Genomic DNA, 20,991 nt, shown 5'->3' with positions numbered 1-20,991 from the left:
TCCACAAATATTTACAGTCTAAATTAAAATTAAAAATCTAAGAAGAAAATAATTCATATCACATATTTGACTGAATATGGCAGTAACACATCAGAGGTTTGATTAGTATGATAAACAATATCATTGTGGCTGTACTGGAATGCTAGTACAGTCAATATTTAATAACGAAGGGAATGTTTTTAGTCTGTAGAGTACTTAGAGGTTTATCAGAAAAATCTACGACCTCTCATTAGTGGAAAATAACATTGATTTTATCTCAAAGGAATCAAGAAGTAAAACCGAGCAAGGAGGTCTTGATTAAGAGTCATATCAAAGAATATATGAATATACAAAACACCAAATCACGCTGCTGTACACCTGAAACTAACAGAACATTGCAAATTAACCACACTTCAATTAAAAAAGAGTAAAAAGAAGTCCTTTCAGTTGGGCATCCCCTTCTGTTGGCAGTTTACTCTGGCGTGAAATGAAAAGCCTTACCTGAATCCATGCGGCCTCATGCCCAAGCCGCTGACATCAGGGGGATAGACTCCGCGGGCCTCCTTCGGGAAGACGGTGTATCGAGGGCCCAGAGGAGGGGCCATGGGGGACCTGATGCTCCCAGGGTAGGGGGGCGGGGGCCGGGCAAACGCCTGGCCGACGCCCTCCGGCTGCCAGTGTGGCGGGGGCCCCGGGTGGGGCACCGCTCCTGGGTCCTGGGTCCCCTTCTCCTGCCGACTGGCCATCTTCTTCTGCTGCTGCTGCTGGAGGATGATCTCACGGAGCTTCTGTCGCTGGACGGAGGGAAACGCAAGGTGACTGGGACTTCTGCTGACCCGTGCCTTTTTCAGCTTCAATGATTCTAATACTCCACTATGGTACTGTTTGAATCTTAGTACTTCAGAGTATAATAAAACACGAGTTAACACTTAAATAGCCAGTAGGTTGTAAAAAATAAACATGATTTGGGTCCTTTCCTTTGCCTTATAACCACCACAAAACTGAAGCTTTCATATTTAAGAATTTCCCTACAAACTCATGAAGACTGAAATTAGATAACAAGAATCGGTCCAATTCACTGGTGTTGATTCTACCAATTTCACTTTTCTTCTCTGCAGTATGAAAAATTCCACTGAAAAGATCTGCTTTGTATACAAGTCGCTCGATAAAACAGTTTTCTCAAATAATACATTTAAGACAACTAAGAAGGTTCAAGTTGTTTACCTGTCTCAATTTCTCTGTATCAGCCTGGGACATGTTGACAGTGCTCTGTGTGTCGGTGACCCCTGAGGTGGGTACGGGTCCGGGAAGCTGGGAGACGCTGGAGAACTGCTGGCCTTGCGGAGTCATGGGTGTGTTGGAAGGTGCCCCAAAGCTCCCCTCAGACCCAGGCCGTGGCTGATCAGCAACATCATGGGCAACCTGACTTGTTCCAAACGCGTCAGGCTGCGGTCTCGGAGTCATGGGAGGCTGATCGTAGGGGTCACGGGGAGCAGATGGGGAAACGTGGCTAAAAGCGTCTGAAAGACCAGGACCAGGCGGCCTGGGAGTCTGGGAACAAGCATCAGGCGGCCTCACCAGAGGGCCAGGTAAGGCTGCTCCTCGATTATGTGCTTGCAGGAAAGGATCCTGGTTTGGCATGAGGGCCGGTCTTGTCGAGGACCTAGTAAAACCCTCTGAAATCCTTGGCCGTGGTGCTGCTGGTGTTTGCGAGTAAGGAACAGACATTCCAGGTCTTGGGGTTCCAGGAGGATGAGCATATGGGTCAGGATGCCTCTGACTGGCTGCCGATGTAGCAAACAAGTCTGCTTGTGCAGACGGCCGTGGGGTGGGCGGCTGCTGACTATATGGATCCATCGTGGTGGGCCGGGGAGTTCCAGGAGGTTGAGAATACGGGTCTGGATTGGAGCGAGACGTTCCTGGGGGCTGGGAATAGGAATCTACAACAGGTCGTGGAGTTCCTGGAGGCTGGGAATAGGGGTCCTGAGATGTTGGCCTTGATATGGGTCCAGGCTGGGAAAAAGCCCTCGAGGGATGGGAGAAAGATTCATTCATTGCTGGATGAGGGGTGAGGGGAGGCTGGCTATAGGGATCACTGGACTGGTTATGAGAAAAGCTGTCTACAGGTCGTGGTGTCAACGTGGGCCTTTCATAAGGGTCGATGGACAATCGCCTTGGTGCCTGGGACACTGGCCCGTAAGGATCCTGGGAGGGAGGAGGGGGCTGCATCGGAGCTTTAAAAGGGCCGGGAGCACCGTCGAGAGGAGCAGGTGTCAACAAGGGTCGAGCATACGGGTCAGGGATCCGCTGTCTCTGAAATGCATCTGCCCGAGGAGATGGTTTGGGGAAGTGGTCACTGGTGCCAGGGGCGAGAGGGCCTTGTGAGGTCTGGTCAGAAAGGGCTGGAGACCGGGGCAGGCCGAGGGGCTTGGGAAATGGCTCTGTCAGCACAGGCCGAGGGGTGTCTGGAGGCTTTGCGTAGGGGTCACTGCCGGCGGCGCACACCTCTCGGACCGGCGATGGCCGATTGGCCGCGGCCTCACCCATCTGAGGCAGCCTGGAGGCCGACGGCAGCGGCCCACAGCTCTCTGCCAGTGTGGCATTTCTTCTGGGAAAGCCGTGGCCCCCAGGATGCGGCCGTGGGGTACCCACCATTTTCGCGTAAGGGTCCATTGGAGACGGTGGTCGAGAGTTGGACGATCCAGGGGCAAACACCTGTGGGGATGGGGGCTGAGAAGGCTGAGCCTGAGACAGACTCTCCTGCAGGGACAGGCGCGAGGGCACGGGGGGAGGCGGGGGAGCTTGCGGCTTCACAAACACATCATCTGAGGGGGCGGGGGCGGGGGTGCTGGGCAGTGGCTTTGGAAACAGGTCCTTGTGGAATGACTGGGCAGGAGACAGACTTCCACTGCCGGCCTGCGGGGTCAGGGGGCTCTGGATCCCACTACTGGGCGTGTCTGAGCCGGACTGGCCCATCGCAGGCTGAGAGCCGAGCTGCTGCTGCTGCTGCTGCTGCTGCTGCTGCTGCTGCTGCTGCTGCTGCTGCTGCTGCTGCTCGCTCTTCACCTGCTCCAGCTTCTGCGTGGCTTCGATCTTAGCCTGCTGCTTGCTTTTCTGACGCATTTGCTGTTTAAACACGAAAACAAGCCTATGTTTAAGGAAGAATATAGTCCCCCGTGGGGTGAGGTGGGGCAACAGAAAATGTGTCTGTTGTCATCAGTTTCCAGATTGCTCCTGTATTAAATTATAAATTCCTAGAGGGGAGACAGTTATTCACCAGAGCATACCTAATGTCCACAGAAGTATATTGTTTATAATATTTACTATAACTTCCCAAAGTCAACATAAATGTATTCTACTGAAAAAAGGAAAGCCTATTTTTAATGATTTTTATATTCTAGAAAGAACTGTATCTAAAATGATGACATAAATAGCTCTTTTCTCAAAGACCAAAAAAACCAACTTAAAAAGTCAATTCTTAAAAATAAACCCAAAAGACACACACCTGTCTGAACTTCCATTCCTGTTCATGTTCGGATTCTCTTTGCTTTAGTGGATCTTTAAAAAGATCTGAATCGATGCGAGAGCTGGGATCGATGCTGTCTTGCTGTTGCTGCCTTTTCATGGAATCATTTGACATCTGTACTTTATTAATGCGTAAAGCAGCTCTGTTATCTCTGGCTTTTTGCTTTGAAAAAAGGAGAAGATGATTATCTCCCAGTATATGTTAAAATTAGAAAAACTATGACAAACTTTATCATACCAAAGCAAGAAAATGTCAGGTTAAATAGTTGAAATATTATCCTTGAGAACTTACAGCCTCTTACATGAAAAGATCAGACGCTACCCCAACTCCCCCATCTTATAAGGCATGTTCCCACTGAAGACTTGTTTCCATCTCTCTATTTGAACAAGGGTACAGAACCCAGGTGTAAATCTAACATTTTTCATTCCTAATTCTGGTAACAAACTCCTCAAAAATGAAAAGATTAATACCTCTCTAAATTTACAGAAAAGGAGAATACTAAGTCAATTCTCCAAATCCAAAATCAGGAATTTGAAGCTTAACATTAAAAAATAAATAAAAAACCCACCACTGAGAAACATTAAAAATACCCTGCCATTACCTCTGCCAGTCAAGGGAAAACATAACAAAGAATCATCAACACATCGCCCCAAAACAGCAATGGTTTGCCTTCTCCAAGCAGTCAGCATCACTGGCAATACATAAACTGAAGACCAGAGCACAAAGTAGCTGCGTGTTTTTTCACAACAATAATGCAGATTTAAAATGCTTGAAAATGAAAGCAAAGATTTGGATCCAGTTGACAATCTTAACTTGGCTCTTCGGGAGAAAATAATTAACCATCTGAATGGTGAATCTTATAAAACACCCTAAAAATTCTAAAAGTTCTAAAACCTTTTAGAACTAACACCCCAAAAAGATGTCCTTTTCATTATAGGGGATTGGAACGGAAAAGTAGGAAGTCAAGAAACACCTGGAGTAACAGGCAACTTTGGCCTTGGAATATGGAATGAAGCAGGGCAAAGGCTAACAGAATTTTGCCAAGAGAATGCACTGGTCATAGGAAACACCCTCTTCCAACAACACAAGAGAAGACTCTACACATGGACATCACCAGATGGTCAACACTGAAATGAGACTGATTATATTCTTTGCAGCCAAAGATGGAGAAGCTCTATACAGTCAACAAAAACAAGACCAGGAGCTGACTATGGCTCAGATCATGAACTCCTTATTGCCAAATTCAGACTGAAATTGAAAAAAGTAGTGAAAACCACTAGACCATTCAGGTATGACCTAAATCAAATCCCTTATGATTATACAGTAGAAGTGAGAAATAGATTTAAGGGCCCAGATCTGACAGATAGAGTGCCTGATGAACTATGGAATGAGGTTCGTGACGTACAGGAGATAGGGATCAAGACCATCCCCATGGAAAAGAAATGCAAGAAAGCAAAATGGCTGTCTGGGGAGGCCTTACAAATAGCTGTGAAGAGAAGAGAAGCAAAAAGCAAAGGAGAAAAGGAAAGATATATGCATCTGAATGCAGAGTTCCAAGAACAGCAAGAAGTGATAATAAAGCCTTCCTCAGCAATCAATGCAAAGAAATAGAGGCAAACAACAGAATGGGAAAGACTAGAGATCTCGTCAAGAAAATTAGAGATACCAAGGGAACATTTCATGCAAAGATGGGCTCGATAAAGGACAGAAATGGTCTGGACCTAACAGAAGCAGAAGAGATTAAGAAGAGCTGGCAAGAATACACAGAAGAACTGTACAAAAAAGATCTTCACGACCCAGATAATCACGATGGTGTGATCACTCACCTAGAGCCAGACATCCTGGAATGTGAAGTCAAGTGGGCCTTAGAAAGCATCACTACGAACAAAGCTAGTGGAGGTGATGGAATTCCAGTTGAGCTATTTCAAATCCTGAAAGATGATGCTGTCAAAGTGCTGCACTCAATATGCCAGCAAATTTCGAAAACTCAGCAGTGGCCATGGGACTGGAAAAGGTCAGTTTTCATTCCAATCCAAAAGAAAGGCAATGCCAAAGAACGCTCAAACTACCGCACGATTGCACTCATCTCACACGCTAGTAAAGTAATGCTCAAAATACTCCAAGCCAGGCTTCAGCAATACGTGAACCATGAACTTCCAGCTGTTCAAGGTGGTTTTAGAAAAGGCAGAGGAACCAGAGATCAAATTGCCAACATCCGCTGGATCATCAGGAAAGGAAGAGTTCCAGGAAAACATCTATTTCTGCTTTACTGACTATGCCAAAGCCTTTGACTGTGTGGATCACAATAAACTGTGGAAAATTCTGAAAGAGATGGGAATACCAGACCACCTGACCTGCCTCTTGAGAAACCTATATGCAGGTCAGGAAGCAACAGTTAGAACTGGACATGGAACAACAAACTGGTTCCAAATAGGAAAAGGAGTACATTAAGGCTGTCTATTGTCACCCTGCTTATTTAACTTCTATGCAGAGTACATCATGAGAAACGCTGGGCTGGAAGAAGCACAAGCTGGAATCAAGACTGCCGGGAGAAATATCAACAACCTCAGATATGCAGATGACACCACCCTTATGGCAGAAAGTGAAGAGGAACTAAGGAGCCTCTTGATGAAAGTGAAAGAGGAGAGTGAAGAAGTTGGCTTAAAGCTCAACATTCAGAACACTAAGATCATGGCATCTGGTCCCATCACTTCATGGGAAATAGATGGGGAAACAGTGGAAACAGTGGCAGACTTTATCTTTTTGGGCTCCAAAATCACTGCCGATGCTGATTGCAGCCATGAAATTAAAAGATGCTTACTCCTTGGAAGAAAAGTTATGACCAACCTAGATAGCATATTAAAAAGCAGAGACATTACTTTGCCAACATAGGTCCGTCTAGTCAAGGCTATGGTTTTTCCTGTGGTCATGTATGGATGTGAGAGTTGGACTGTGAAGAAGGCTGAGTGCCGAAGAATTGATGCTTTTGAACTGTGGTGTTGGAGAAGACTCTTCAGAGGCCCTTGGACTGCAAGAAGATCCAGCCAGTCCATTCTAAGGGAGATCAGCCCTGGGTGTTCTTTGGAAGGAATGATGCTAAAGCTGAAACTCCAGTACTTTGGCCACCTCATGCGAAGAGTTCACTCATTGGAAAAGACTCTGATGCTGGGAGGGATAGGGGGCAGGAGGAGAAGGGGACGACAGAGGATGAGATGTCTGGATAGCATCACCGACTTGATGGACGTGAGTCTGAGTGAACTCCGGGAATTGGTGATGGACAGGGAGGCCTGGCGTGCTGCAATTCATGGGGTCGCAAAGAGTTGGACACGACTGAGCTGACCCGAACTGACTGAGTAATTCTTGGCAAAGTCCATATTTCAAAAACTCCTTCAACGTGTCCAGATATGTCTGTTTTTAAGATACACAAAGATTCCCTACTAAACTTCATACAAAAAGGGCTTATTGTGGAAATAACTGTGGCACATTAATGCCGTTGCAAAATTTAGTACTTTTTTGAAGAGATAAAGCAATTTAAGTGAAATGAATTAACCGTGCTCTCAGAATAAGTGACTTCAAGCTTCAACATGCTGGTTCTGTTCACCAGCTTGTGAAAATGTCACCCTCTATTTTAAGACATCATGAGTGAGGAAATCACTATAAAACAAAGCTGGGTATTAGTTGTACAAGTATTCAACATAGGTTTTTTCTGCAATGGAAAATTTTTTTTATTAAACTAAGACAATGAGAGTAAGGTTCAGGTATTGTGTTTAAGGATATAACACACAGCAGCTCTATAAATACCACATATGGTGCTCTCTCCTGTGAGCTTGCTTTTCTCCACAACTTGGCAATTTGCTTCACTCTAGTCGTCCAATCTGCAACGAAAGCACACAGCATACACTTACACAGCCACAATAGTGACGCGTCTTAAAGCAGTTGGTAAACGGCTAACGGTCACATCTGTCTTGTCCTTATTTTCTTCAGTGAATACTCCTGTATTTAGTTCTCTGTACACTACTGAGTTCCTGGTACACAATAGGGTTAAACATGTCTCTGAATGCAGTACAACCTCACTAAGAATCTCACCTGCAGAGTTACATCAAAGTTCTAAGCAGCCAAGATAAAGTTAAGCCAGACATAATAAATTCCTTCAACTATGTAAGATGCTAACGGAACCAAAGCTAAAAGTTTTGGAAAACATCTATACATAAGACAAGTCTATCACGTTGACCAAAAGGAAGTAACCAGTATTAAAAATAAGCATCAGTATTTGCTTACACACTGACAGGAGAAAGCAGTGATTTCAGCCTGTGTCAGGACAGGTTGAAACCGAAACTGAAGTTTGGGTGCGATCAACAGTCAGCAACACATGTACAAACGGTCCTGTCCATATTTAGAAAGAGAGAGCTTCAACAAAGCCAGTGACAAAGGCAGTCAGCTGAGAGGCCAACAGGCGTAACATGATATTTCATGATTTCTAGAATCGCACAGTACATCTAATTACAGAAAATTACTTTTTAAAAAGAAATCCTATAGCGTCAATCTAAGGACAATTTATACTGACGTTATAAGTGACTTAACAGACCTTTCTAAGCAGGAAAAGGAAGTGTGATTAAAAAAAAAAAAAACTTGAAAAACGTGTATATTGGTTTAACATTAAACCATTGATTTATCAGCATTAAACCACTGATTTCTATTGTTAGATAAGGTAGCATTTATTTCTATACATGATGAATAAAGTACTACAAGGCGTCCAAAGCAAAAAAGCACATAAAAGACAGGGATCATCCATAAGAAAATCCACTTCTAGGTACCCTTCTAGTAATTTAAAAGCACCGTTATGTTGACAGCTGGGAAACATTTCAAGACAGAGCTTAAATGTCCTTTTCAAATCCTGGTTTGTCTTGCAACATTAACTCAAGATAATAAATCAGCATTTGCTTACAAATATTCTGTCAGTGACATTTCGTTAATCCAAATGTTTCATTCTCCAGTTAATAAGAATGTTCAAAAAAATGGTAACACTGCACCATCTGCTTTTTTCAAACAGGTTGGACAGTTGGGGAGAAGGGGAAATAATGAGTTAGTTTCCATGTGAGTAACACTTAGAACTGGGTCTAATTTAGCCTAACTTAATACTTCTGATTAGATAATAAGTTTCTAGTCTAGGAAATTTTCTTTTTTTAGAACTATGCGTGTAACACAATACTGACTTCCACGTATTTAAGAAGACTGCTAAGAGCTACAGTCATTTCATTAACTGAAATTAACTCTGAGGAAATAGAAGATGGGTACAGGGCTTAGGACGAAGAAAACGCAAAAGATGTCTCTAGGCATCTAGGGAACCTTCACGTTGCACAGTCACGCTAGGTAAGAACTGATGGTGATACCAGGCCCTCTAGTGTAGGGAAGCAAAAGCCCAAGAGCCTGTCAGCACACGTGTGGGAAAGCCAGTCAAATGGAAAGCTGTGACGTATCCATGACTTACCCGGGAACTCTTCCCTCAGGTTGGGGAAGTTGACGTTCGTGTAGAGAACCGGAGCTACGGTCGCCATCTCACCCAGGGCCTCCTCCTTCTCCCACTTGAGAGTGCTCCTCTGGGCATTCGACATCGTGTCACTCTCTCCCTCCACAGGGGGCGCCGACGATGCCCATGAGTTGGCAGGGTCACCAGCCAATGGATTAAATGCCGGATTTTTATCCCTGCCAAATGATAAACAACTTTACTTCATCAATACAGAAGAGCTTTCTAAGTACTATGGTCAAGTACACTTTCATTAAACCCACAGCTACAATGTTTGATGGGTTTCAGCAAAGATCACCATGATTTTAAGACACTAACACTTGTCACAGTAAGTCAGACTGATAAACACCTATATAACAGAAATGATTTATGTTTCCATATAAAGTCAAGGCTTTTAAATACCTGGTATCAGCATAGGGGGATTGTGCTACGGCAGAGAAAGTTCCCAGTCCACTTCCGGGAGGTAAAGCATTGTGCGGGAGGTGAGGACTGGGTCCAATGAGGCCGTTCATGAGTGGCATCCGTGAAAAGACATCTTCGAAGAAGAAAGCATATTATTCAAAAATAATTTAAAAGTAGCAGAAATATTTCTCAATAAAAATCTGTAATACTACTCAAAGTAGAATTTCCCCCCAATATTATACTGCAAAATATTGCTTAAAGAGTGACTTTTGGCTATAAAATTTTGAAATATTTCTCTATAATTCTGTTTACTTCATCATGGTATGATGGGAGTAGCATGTGTTTTGGAGTCTGATGTCCTAGGCTTGACTCTTCATTCTGCTACTTGTGAGAAGCAGAATCAATCACTCTTTCTATAAAATGAAGGTATTCTGTGATATATGTAACTGGCATACTGTACGTGCAGTTTTCAGCACAGTGCCTACTACGCAGTAAGTATCCAGCACACATGAGCTCTAAGAAAAAAAGTCAATCTCAAGAAATGACAGTTAGGTTTTATCAAATCCTCTTCTTCACTCAAAATTTATGAACAGATATTCCATATACAAATAAAAATCCCACCTATTATTCTTAAATTGGCACTTTTTCTCTAAAGTAGTTGGGAACAAGCAATATTGCACCTACCATGATAAATTAGATGATTGCTGTTAAAAATATGTAATTTTTTTTTAACCTAATTTTCACTACTTGGGAGTTTCAGGCACCGAGACCCTTTTAACTTGCATTCCATCACCTTCATATCTTCTTTCCTCAGAGACATAAGGCAAACCATAATAAGACCACCTTGTGTTTCCCCAAACTCTGCACACAGAACTCCAACCCTTATTGTGATTATCTGTTTTCCTAAACTATTTGGTAGTAAGTCAACTGTCCTTAGCCAAGCAATTTTCCAGCCAAAAAAAAAAAAAAGCACACACACAAAACACCTTTTTGGGGTGTATCTTCAAAAATCCCTTCCATAAACTTACAGTGGTAATCATTCATGATCTAAGGTAAACTGTTTGCTATATACTTGAAACTATAGACAGCTCTATGTCAATTATCTCCCAATAAAACTGGAAGAGGGGGAGAAAATGCCTCCAACTTTAGAGACACACTTTCAAGTAATAAATACATGGCCTCTACTGATAACTGTAACACTTAGAACAGCACTGAAGATCCATACCTGTATCACCAGTGAGTTATGCAAACAAAAATCAGTCATGAGGTTAGCACGACGACAGGGCACTCCTAACCTGATCACTTGCCAAATGGTTAGAAAGAAGAATAACCACAAGTGCCTTGCCCACAACACGCTCTGCACCACAGAATGTCCGGTCAGCTAAACCTGATCCTCCATTACAACTCTCAAGCTCCTGTCTGAGGACGCTGGGGCTGAACGTCCACAGATCTTCAGGGTCTGTCTCAGGGGCACTGGTCCTGGAAACACCCAACATCAGGTTAGGGCTCCTCCTGCAGAACGGCAGGGCGGCCCACTGGTTCGGGACTCCACAACAGCCAAGTGTCTGAGGACACTGAAATTCACTCCAAGATTAGATTTAAGGAGCAAGATTTCTGCATTCATTCCAAGTAGAATGCTACCTCTATTTTCATCTTAAGAGAAAAGGAGGTTCCACTAAGCAATGTATTTCACTGAAAAATATCAAGTGTCTTGCATGTAATTAGGCTAAACCAGAGCTCCCTTTCTGGCCCTGAGAACGGGAGCAGTCCCGTGGCACTCTACCAGCACTGACGACTGTGCCCGCAACACAATCGTACTGGAAGGTTATGTAACAACAATAGCTATTGCCTGTTAGCCTGGCCCTGTACTAAGGGCTTTACACGCATTAATTAACTCGCTGGTCCTCACACCAACTCCATGGAATGGGTTATTATGTGTAGTGACATTTATGCAAAAAAGAAAAAAGACCCAGAGAGATTAAACAGCCTGTTGTTGCTGTACACATAAATAAATGTAAAACATTTTTCCTTTATTATGATTTTAATTAGGAGGTGGTCTCCACCCGCTACCCCGTACCTCTCCAGTTTACCATTATCTGGTCATACTAGCATCTTTTTCAAAGCGTGGATAAGAACTGATTGAAAAGTTACTTCATGTAACCTCCATTTAAAGTGATTTCAAGTTACTCTCAGTCTTCCTGAAACTTCCCTTCTCCACTTTCTGACCTGTGTAACTGCCAGCACACCACGCTCTGCCATCCTCTCCACTCCTACCAGGCTGCTCCACTAAGGATCACGACAGCCTTGTCTGACCCAAGGGAACAACACACCACCTTTCTCTCTACTTGGCCTTACAGACTGTGTCACGAGCGTCACTGCTAAGACCCTTCCTCGCACTCAGGGTCTCCACCTCCGTTTTTCACTTTCATCCAACCCTCAAAAGAGGGAAAGAAAAGGAGCATGCAATTGTATACGAATATGAACCAGCTGTGAAGCATATAATTTATTACATTCACTTAAAAAGAGTTCAAGATTCTACATTCTACTGAAGTATATTCTCTTAAGAAATCTTACCCTTCTGATCACTAAACAGACAAGTCCTAAGCTTTTATCTACAGCTATGAACAACTGCAAATGCCTGTAAGTCAGAACAATGTATATGCACATTTCTAACAAAGTAAAAACGGCCTAAAAATAAGTTCATTACATCTCCACTTCTCTCCTCTACAACACACACACATTCTGTCTCTTTCTCCTTTGTTCCATGTTTCAAGTTTACAGCACGACTGATTATCTTCTAGGCCAGCCTGACATATATACAGTCCAGTTCAGTTTCTTTCCTTTCTCCTTACATCGTACACCCAATTGGTAGCACAATCCTACTTATGATAACATTGTTGTCTATCAAATCCATCTCCTCCTTTCAGTTACTACTGCAGATATATTCACATGGAACCCAATTTTTCATTCAGTCTCAACTGAAATAAACTCATTAATATACAACTCTTCCCATCCCAAATCCACTTCCAATATTAACACCAGAGCTACTTTGCCAAAACATGTGACTCATCAGATCATTTCACTGGTGTGAGGTCTCCAAAGGCCGGAGGAAAAAAGGCCAACTGCCAATGCCTAGCTGTCCAGACAAAATCTAGCCCCAGCGTCGCACTTTCTAATCTGGCCTCCTTAAACCGTCCCTTTTACCTCTCCTCCTTTGCTCTGGGACGGAGCAGAGCTGCCATTCCTAAATAGGCACATGTCTCCCTGCATGTGATCTGAAGATATCTTATCCTTAAGTTATTATTCTTTCAAACACAAATGTGGAAATCTCAGAGACTCTTACAGCTCTGCTTGAATTATGCTCACTATAATGGACATGAGTTTGAGCAAACTCTAGGAGATAGTGAAGGACAAGGAAGTCTGGCATGCTACAGTCCATGGGGTTGCAAAGAGACACAACTGAGCGACTGAACCACGGCAACAGTAACAGAAATGAGTTGTCTACCTGAAAGTCTACAATACTACAATTATAAACTCTGGTGGGTGGTCAGCCTTTGTCATCTCTGAGCTACACGTAAGCACCTAGCCAAAACCCACCTCCTCTCCAAGTAAACATCAACCTCCCTAATCCTCAGTATCTTATTAAACATGAGACTGCACACTGAAATGATTTAAACAATGATCATAAAACCTTTTTATAAAGGAATACATTTTTAACTGATTTGATTTTTGAAATACTTCTAGTTTCAGAAAACTTAGAGACAGTTGCTTTTATTTTTATATGCTACAAAGAGAAACACGGAAGAGTTCTTAATGATTAAGAAAGCATATGGGAACAATTATGTCAAGAAGCGCTTATGAATCTGTTTCATCCAAATGTAAATCACATTTGGTCTAGCAAACATCATGGTAAATTGATGTTTAGCGGCTAAAACTGGTAGAAACTAAAACATTTCAATTATGTGCCTTATAGAAATGTTCATGTATACACAAAATTTGTGGCCAAGGTAACATTAAATTATCTGCGCTTTTCAGCACTTACACAAATACAGTGTATGAAATAAAAGTATCATCATAAATCATTCAGTTCAGTATAGAATCACAAAGCAGTGACAACAGGATATAGAGAGAGGGCCCGATACTTAAATTATCAAGAATACAGTCTGAAGCAGTATCTCCTTATCTATGCCCACAAAATTTTGATCCTAGCCTATCAGATTTCAGCTCTTCAAAAAGAGGGAGAAAGGAAAGCCTGAAACTTGTTCTGCAACTAGTTACAAATAGGTAGAAGAAAGTGTGTTAAACAAAATAGGCAAATTTCCTACTTGCCTATAGGAAGTAGGAATTTCAGTCGCCAGTGGTAGAAAGGGCACCGATTTACCCTCCAAGAATTTACTGAGGCCATGTTCTGTGGCAGGTATACAGCAAAGGCAGTGGTGACTCTAGCCTTCAAGGAGCTCACCATCGCAGGGAAACCTATAATGCCCTAAACGGGCGTTTATGTTTGCACCACACGCTACGAATGGAAAGCCTGGGGGGAGTGTGGGCGTGGAGACTTGCTGACCACGGAGGGAGTGACTGAGACTCAGACCAGATGGATGAGTCCAAGGCAGCCGGCGAGGGCTGAGCAGTTCTCGGAACGTTTCTGCGGGAACGACTGAGGAAAGGTGACACGGGACCAGGACAGGGACAGGGAAGGAGGCGGGCACTGTTAACAGGGGCACTGCCAGTGAAGTGGGCAAAAGAATTCTGACCATAGCGTGAGCCGCTGCGTTCCCGGGAAAGGCGGGGAGGCGGGGGTGTGACTGAGAGGAATTCAGAGGCTGGTCCTACCCCACCACTGCAAAAGAGGACCCTCTCTTGTCAAGTCTGCGTGCGTGGTGACCAAGAGGCACGTGAAGGCCGACGCGACGCGAGGGGGCACACGCGGCAGGGCCATACTTACGACACTTGTCTAGAGGCGACGTACCCTGGCCGTGCACGGGCAGCAGCTGGGGCGCAGGGGGTGGTGGCGGCTGCGGCACAGGGGGCGGCGGCGCAGCGGCAGGACTGAGCACCGCGGTAAACAAGTCCTCCACGTCCTTGCCCCCGAGCTCTAGGAGACACGACGACAATGAGCATGGTTAAGAGACTACGAGAGCCAGAGCACAGGGAGTGTATTTCCATCAACAAAAGAATCAGAACACAAATACCTGGGATTTTATACAACTTGCTGAGAATTGCTCCTAGGATAAAATAAAGAGATGGAAATATTAACAACTACCATGTCGATATCCAGATGCAATATAGTATTTGTCACAGAACAATCAGAATAGGAGTTAACTGGCATGCAGACATCTTTGAAGATCCTATTACATTTCTGCGTGTCTTTAGAAAGCCCAGATGGAGGGCAAATGCTTTACCGTCTGTGACCATCTTGTCAAGTTCAGGGCTGAGGATGCCATCGAGCTGCTCTTCACTTAGAGGCCGTGAACTCTGACCCACACTTGGCTGAGGCAGAGACGAAGGGTCATCAGCGACCGGACCAACGTCTATTCCAGCTAGAGGAGCAAGGTATGTGTATCAGAAAGTGGGTTCTGAACACTCACACAAAATGCACTACACTATTTACCTGCATTAACACACAACAACAGGATCAAAACAAAGCAATGGAAAGCCTGTAATTCTGAAATAATCTAGATTCTTAAACCAATCCAGGGAGTCAATCAGTAAAAATTAGGCACAATATATTTGTAAACTTAGGCTCTGCTTAAAAAGTTATGGTTTAATCATGAGAAATACATTTCCTCAGAAACAAAAGAACACTTCTAGTTCTAAATTGCTAATTTCTACACATGAAAAAGCACCACATTATTAAGTCAGGGGTCTCTAAGAAGAATCAATATATAATGCTCAATATACTTTTAAGTCAAACTTAGGAACTTGTGGTTTCAAACACAACTGGGTCAACTATCATATGCAGGCTGTAAAACAGTCAAGTTTCACACTGACTAATGCAAAGCTCAAACACTCTCAATGCTTAGTAAAAATCATCCTCTGGTGAACAATTCCAACTACAGATCTTATTTCTGAAATATTCTGTAGTCAAAAACAAGATGCAGATTATGTTCATAACATGCTGTATCTTACATAAACTGGTTTTTAAGCAAGAGTGACATTTAAAAGTGGTTTATTGTCTATTTTGTCACACTTCCTCAATATTACTATCAACAAGTGAAAATTCATCTCTTATTTGAGGTTATACTAGGAACTATCAATATAATGTTTGGGTAATAGTACAGATTACTTTCTAAAAAGAATAAAACCATTCATTAAAAAAAAGAAAAAGAAAGAACACTACAGAGAAAGTCACCCAAAGCACAGCACAGGTGTACCATGCTTTAGCTGCACACACAGAGGAAACAGAGCTGGATTAGTGACACAGGAGCACTGTAACAAGAACGCATGCAGCTACAGGCTGTTCCAGCTGAAGTCGCTACTGAAAACAGAACAGACTACTGCTAGTCAGCCACCATCCACTGCTGTTTCTTACCAAATGCACAAGGTGAGCTCTCAACCTGGAAAGTGCATAAATCAAGACCTACAAGACCCAAACCAAATAAAATGGATGATTACCACAGGAGCGGGAAGTGGGGGACGGCTCAAACAAAAGAAGAAACGACGTACATAAGGCAAAAAGTCTTAGCTCTGATGCAATTAAACAGACAACAGAAATTACTAATGTGCTATTTCCCCTCTTAAAGCAGGAAAGTCAAGGCAGATCAAATAAAATGATGAGTTTGACGATGTCAGAGAAAAAAATTTTTTTCTATTTCAATGACTACGCTTGTTTCACACACACACACATACCTCTCACTCACACCATAAAATAGACACTGGGCAAATGTACCTGAATGATCAACTGATTTTGCAAGGTCATCTGAAATTATTCCAAGAATGTCATCATCTGTGTTTAAGACTTCAGAAATATCAGCTAAGGGGTCATCAGCAGCACCTAAGTATAGTAAGTATATTTTCAAAGTGTCACCATTTTCCTAGACATTAAATTCTAAAACTCATTCATTCAACCATTTACCAAATATTGAGAATATAGCAGATGCTGAGGTAAGTGCTAGAATCATAATGACATCTAGAAAACACAATAGAAGATAAATATTGAAGACAAACCTACTGCTTAAAGTTCCTTGTAAAGTATAAAGCAGATACCATCGAGTAAAATGCCTACTTCTAGCTTTACTCTTAACACTCATTTTCACTCATTTACTCAAGAAGGTATTTGAGCAGCCACAGAATTATGTCTATGGAGGAAGCTAATAGGCATTGGTCAGGCCACTGGAATAGAAAAGGGACTAACACACAGTGCAGATGCTCCAGAGCTTCCTCTTTCAGAGGAGTAAATAAATGCCACCAGTATAAGTGCTATAAAAATAAACAATAAGGGAAAAAAGGATTAAGAACAACATGGAGGGGGCCGCCAATCCTCCACGTACTCAAATACCCAAATCTGACCCACACTCGCCCTCTCTAGCCTCATTTCCACATCCGCAGATTCAGCCCACCAGAGATCCTAGGACTGCTGTACGTATGAGAAAAAGCTCCGCATCTAAGTGGACCCTCGCAGTTCAAACCCCTGTTGTTCCAGGGGCATCTGTAAAACGGGAAACTGCTGGAAGGTTGCTAGAGGAAGGTGTGACTGATGTCTTAAAGGGAACACACTGGCTGCCAGGTGCAGAATGGACCAAGGTGGAGGAGGGCAAGGCGTGCTGGGAGACTGGAGCTGGGTCGGGGAGCAGAAGTGAGAGGCGGTGCCCGCCTGCACACAGTGGACGGAGGCTTAGGTAGGCAGCCGCTGGCGTGGGATGGCATCTGAAGACAGAGACAAACTTGCGGGTGTGTTGAGATGCAGAACGTGAGACAATCAGGAGCCAGGGAGAGCAACAAGGGTTTCTAGCCTGATCAAGCAGGAGAATATTTAGGTTACCTTTAGCGACTTTATTAGTCATGTAAGGAATATCAGAATTTTTTAATCCGTTTTTGACTGTTTTTACTTAAGAAAAAAAAAAGACGACATAAAATACTCCAGACTCTACACCAAGTATTTCTATAAAACATAGTCTTGTCCCTTTAAACATATCAGACAGAATTCACACATACATAAAAATACAATTTTTCAAACTGAAATCCAAAGTAAATTTTGTATGCCCAAATATTTCTAAAGTTTTTAAAAAATAAAATTATTTCAATAATATATTCTCTAGACAACAGTATCCTTGAAACAAAAAACAAAAAAACGGGGTAACTGTTTCGGGGTAAGGTTTGATTTTGAATCAGTGGAGGGTTTCCCCTTGCCATCCAGCAGTTGAGACCCCACACTCCCACTGCAGGAGGTGTGGGGTCAATCCCTAGTCAGGGAACTAAGATCCCACAAGCCACAAAGCATCAACAAAACACAAGTGAGAAAAGAGACTTAAACCAATGGAATTCTATTAAACAAATAACAGTGGTTTTTAAAAGACTGTGTTTTAAAAATTCTCCTCTACCTGATGACATTTTATATCTTTTTAACAAATTATTAAAACTGACATAATGGAAAATATTGAATAACTTTTTTAAAAAAGGAAGCTATTGTTTTTCAATTCCCCATCATAAAGCAAAAGAGTGGTTCAACTGTACAGAACATGACATTCAACCAGATTTTGACATGTGTGTTATTCTAGTCCTCTATATTTTGGCTGTATCACTAAACCATTCTCTCTTCACCAATTTTTTGGGGAAAATGACTTCAAATGAAGGAAACAGGAATGAAAAATGGTATATATCAATGTCTTTCCTATCACAGTATCTCCTGCCCAACCCCAGTTCTCTTTCTTATAAAAACTCAAGGGCAATTTACTTCTATGGAAGCCTTTAAATGGCTAGGCAAGGTTTTTACAAGGCATCCTTCAAATAGTAAGACATCCTTTGAAGTACTTGCGAGTCTTTCACTACACATTATTTTAACAACATACTGACATGGATGAGAGCAGGAAAATACTCAAAACGATTGAACTAAAAAGTAAAATGAGCTGTTAACATTAAACAAAGAGTATGGCCTTTAGTCTCATGCTAAATGTGTGCTTTCGAATAATAGGGGGCAAGATTGCTTCTAATTATTTCAAGAAGTTAAAAAAATACTAGTAGCCTGTATTTCAATCCAGGATAATGCCAAGTTAATGAAAATGCAACTCAACATTATCAAAAGTCATCTTTCAGTGGATACTGCTTTAAGATTATTTACAAAACTGGGTTTATAAAATTAAATGAGTGATAACTGCAATTCAATGACAAAAAGGAAGCCTGTCAGAAGAATATTTAATTTGTTGTTCATTGTTTAGTCGCTGAATCGTGTCTGACTCTCTGTGACCCCATGGACTGCACAACTGAAAGTAAAACAAAAATACAGAAGTGGAAGAAAAACTTTGGGATACCAAGCTAGCTAAATTCTAGAGAGCCTTGCTGATGTTAGTATTACTTTATACACATTAAGTTCTTGTATCTTTCTCTGATTCTGAGCAGTCCCTGTATCCCCAATGTCTAGAGTCTCAACAGAAGACAGGTTTGCAGGGGACATTTGGCAATATCTGGAGACATTTTTCCTATCACAACATCGTGAGGCTAGAGATGCTGCTGAATATCCCACAATGCTCCAGATGGCCTCCCTCCATCAATAAAGGTCGATGGCCTAAACTGTCAACAGTGAGAAACCGACCTAAGGCAATATGCTGCTGCTGCTGCTGAGTCGCTTCAGTCGAGTCCGACTCTGCGCGACCCCACAGATGGCAGCCCACCAGGCTCCCCCATCCCTGGGATTCTCCAGGCAAGAATACTGGAGTGGGTTGCCATTTCCTTCTCCCAAGGCAATATATTCCACAGTATATTAACACAATGGGTCAGACGGCTTCCAACTACAGTATTCTTTCTTCTTTGGAATTTCTTGGGGCTGTATAATTAATTTTGAAAAACATCTTAAGTTGAAGATTATTGTAACTCACCAATCATGGCCTCATTATATTCCCATATGTCGCCTTCAGTCAACTATAAACCAAGTGTTTTCCTTTACAACTTGCAAGAGTTGATTTCATGGTAGTAACAAAGATGAATTTATTTGCTAAATCATACAGACCTGGTCCACTTAAAAAATAGTTGCATTTACTGAATGCAAGTTCTATTTCAATAAAGGTAAGTTTTATAAGCATTTCAAAGCTCTGACTAAAAGGAAGATGAATGTAATGTGATCAAAAAAATATTGTCATTTACTCTACATACCGTGAGCTCCAGGTTTTGCTGGCATTGAGGATGAACTAAGCAGCGGGTCTAAGGAAGGATCCAAGAAAGTGGTATTGGTGTTTGTTTTATAAGAAAGCTGGGTTGTGTCTTCTGATAGATTATCCAAACTTAGTTTGTTTTGTCTTGTTGTGTCTAGAAGATCTTTTCCAAAGAAAGCTTCCTAGACAAAGAGAAGCACACATGGAAACGACTGACTCAGTTATAAAATTCTAAAATGAGAATACAGGTAATTGTCATTTTGATAAGAAGGCAGAAATAACAGAAAAACTTAGTATTTAACAATGTAAGAATTGAATGTAGAAATATGTAAACAAGAGCTATCCTGTCAATTGTTTTATGTAAATTCCCCTTTTTTAGAAATAAAGTTTTTTGTGTTTCTTTAAATAGAATCAAGTAAAATTAACCAACTAAAACTACCCAATTCTGTCAAATGTTTCTAGCAATCACAGTAATTTGGTAATCCCAGGTTAGACCACAGTGAAATTTAAAAATGGATAAATTTATAATATGGCATCTTAATTCATATTATAAGAAAAACTAAAACTTCGTGAATATTACTAACATTTGTAGATGATCTGCAGGGGTTAACTCAAGGGTTTGATCTACAACTTTAGTATCTGTATACTTCACAGACAGATTTAGCAATCTCCCATTGATGCATGTAACCACATTAAAGACTTCACACACTATAAATCTGAAAAGAGGGTTTTTACAGTCATTTTAAACAAACTATGTGTACAAAATTTACCACCAAAGCCTTGGCATTTTATTCAGTTACTCATGCTGACTTTTCTCCATTTATATTGTAGAGACCACTCTTTCAAGCCTGGCCTCCTTGCAACTCCAGGATCTCTCCCCAGCTTCTCCAGCATCAATAAGGAGAACAATAGGAAGCGCTGGGGACCCCCTTCACCTACTTCTATTCCAAAATTCTATTTTCTATAATGTGGTCTGTCTGGAAAGGGGAGGGCAATTTTGCAGTAACTACCCACATTTAATACACTCTTGGCAAAGATACATAAACGAAAGAGGTTCGCTGCATCATTTTTTAGTTATATTCCCCTAAAATGAAAACAGCCTCAATGTCTGTCAGAAAGCATATGACTAAATGAATTATAAACACCCATACTGTAAAATACATAAATTTTTAAAAAGGATGTAGGACTATGCTGTCAAAAATAAAGCTCTAAAATACAGTAATATTAAAAGAAAGCAATCTGAATGATACGTCCAG

The 20,991-nt window shown here is 42.0% G+C and overlaps 1 protein-coding gene across 18 annotated transcripts in view; it reads right to left on the bottom strand.

Moving 5' to 3' along the window:
* The window catches only part of KMT2C (lysine methyltransferase 2C), a 258,254-nt gene that overhangs the window by 40,198 nt on the left and 197,065 nt on the right, over window positions 1-20,991 (bottom strand). For 12 of the 18 annotated variants that reach the window (XR_001917926.1, XM_018046667.1, XM_018046672.1 and 9 more), the window contains 12 exons: window positions 19,737-19,917; window positions 16,321-16,425; window positions 15,964-16,011; window positions 14,834-14,971; window positions 14,624-14,656; window positions 14,377-14,526; window positions 9,432-9,564; window positions 8,994-9,208; window positions 7,307-7,380; window positions 3,485-3,667; window positions 1,204-3,105; window positions 481-773 (listed from right to left, as the gene is read on the bottom strand). Coding sequence is in view for 17 of the 18 variants with exons in the window: in XM_018046667.1 (XP_017902156.1) it covers window positions 481-773; window positions 1,204-3,105; window positions 3,485-3,667; window positions 7,307-7,380; window positions 8,994-9,208; window positions 9,432-9,564; window positions 14,377-14,526; window positions 14,624-14,656; window positions 14,834-14,971; window positions 15,964-16,011; window positions 16,321-16,425; window positions 19,737-19,917 (3,455 nt within the window). In the remaining variant the exon portion in view is untranslated. The remainder of the gene's footprint in view (window positions 1-480; window positions 774-1,203; window positions 3,106-3,484; window positions 3,668-7,306; window positions 7,381-8,993; window positions 9,209-9,431; window positions 9,565-14,376; window positions 14,527-14,623; window positions 14,657-14,833; window positions 14,972-15,963; window positions 16,012-16,320; window positions 16,426-19,736; window positions 19,918-20,991) is intronic. The other 6 variants (XM_018046673.1, XM_018046681.1, XM_018046682.1 and 3 more) reach the window with 3 other exon arrangements.

Source organism: Capra hircus, chromosome 4, assembly GCF_001704415.2.
Source record: "Capra hircus breed San Clemente chromosome 4, ASM170441v1, whole genome shotgun sequence".
Taxonomy (NCBI): Eukaryota; Metazoa; Chordata; class Mammalia; order Artiodactyla; family Bovidae; genus Capra; species Capra hircus.
The sequence above is the reverse complement of the archived record's forward strand: the minus strand, read 5'-3'. Positions and strand labels throughout refer to the sequence as shown.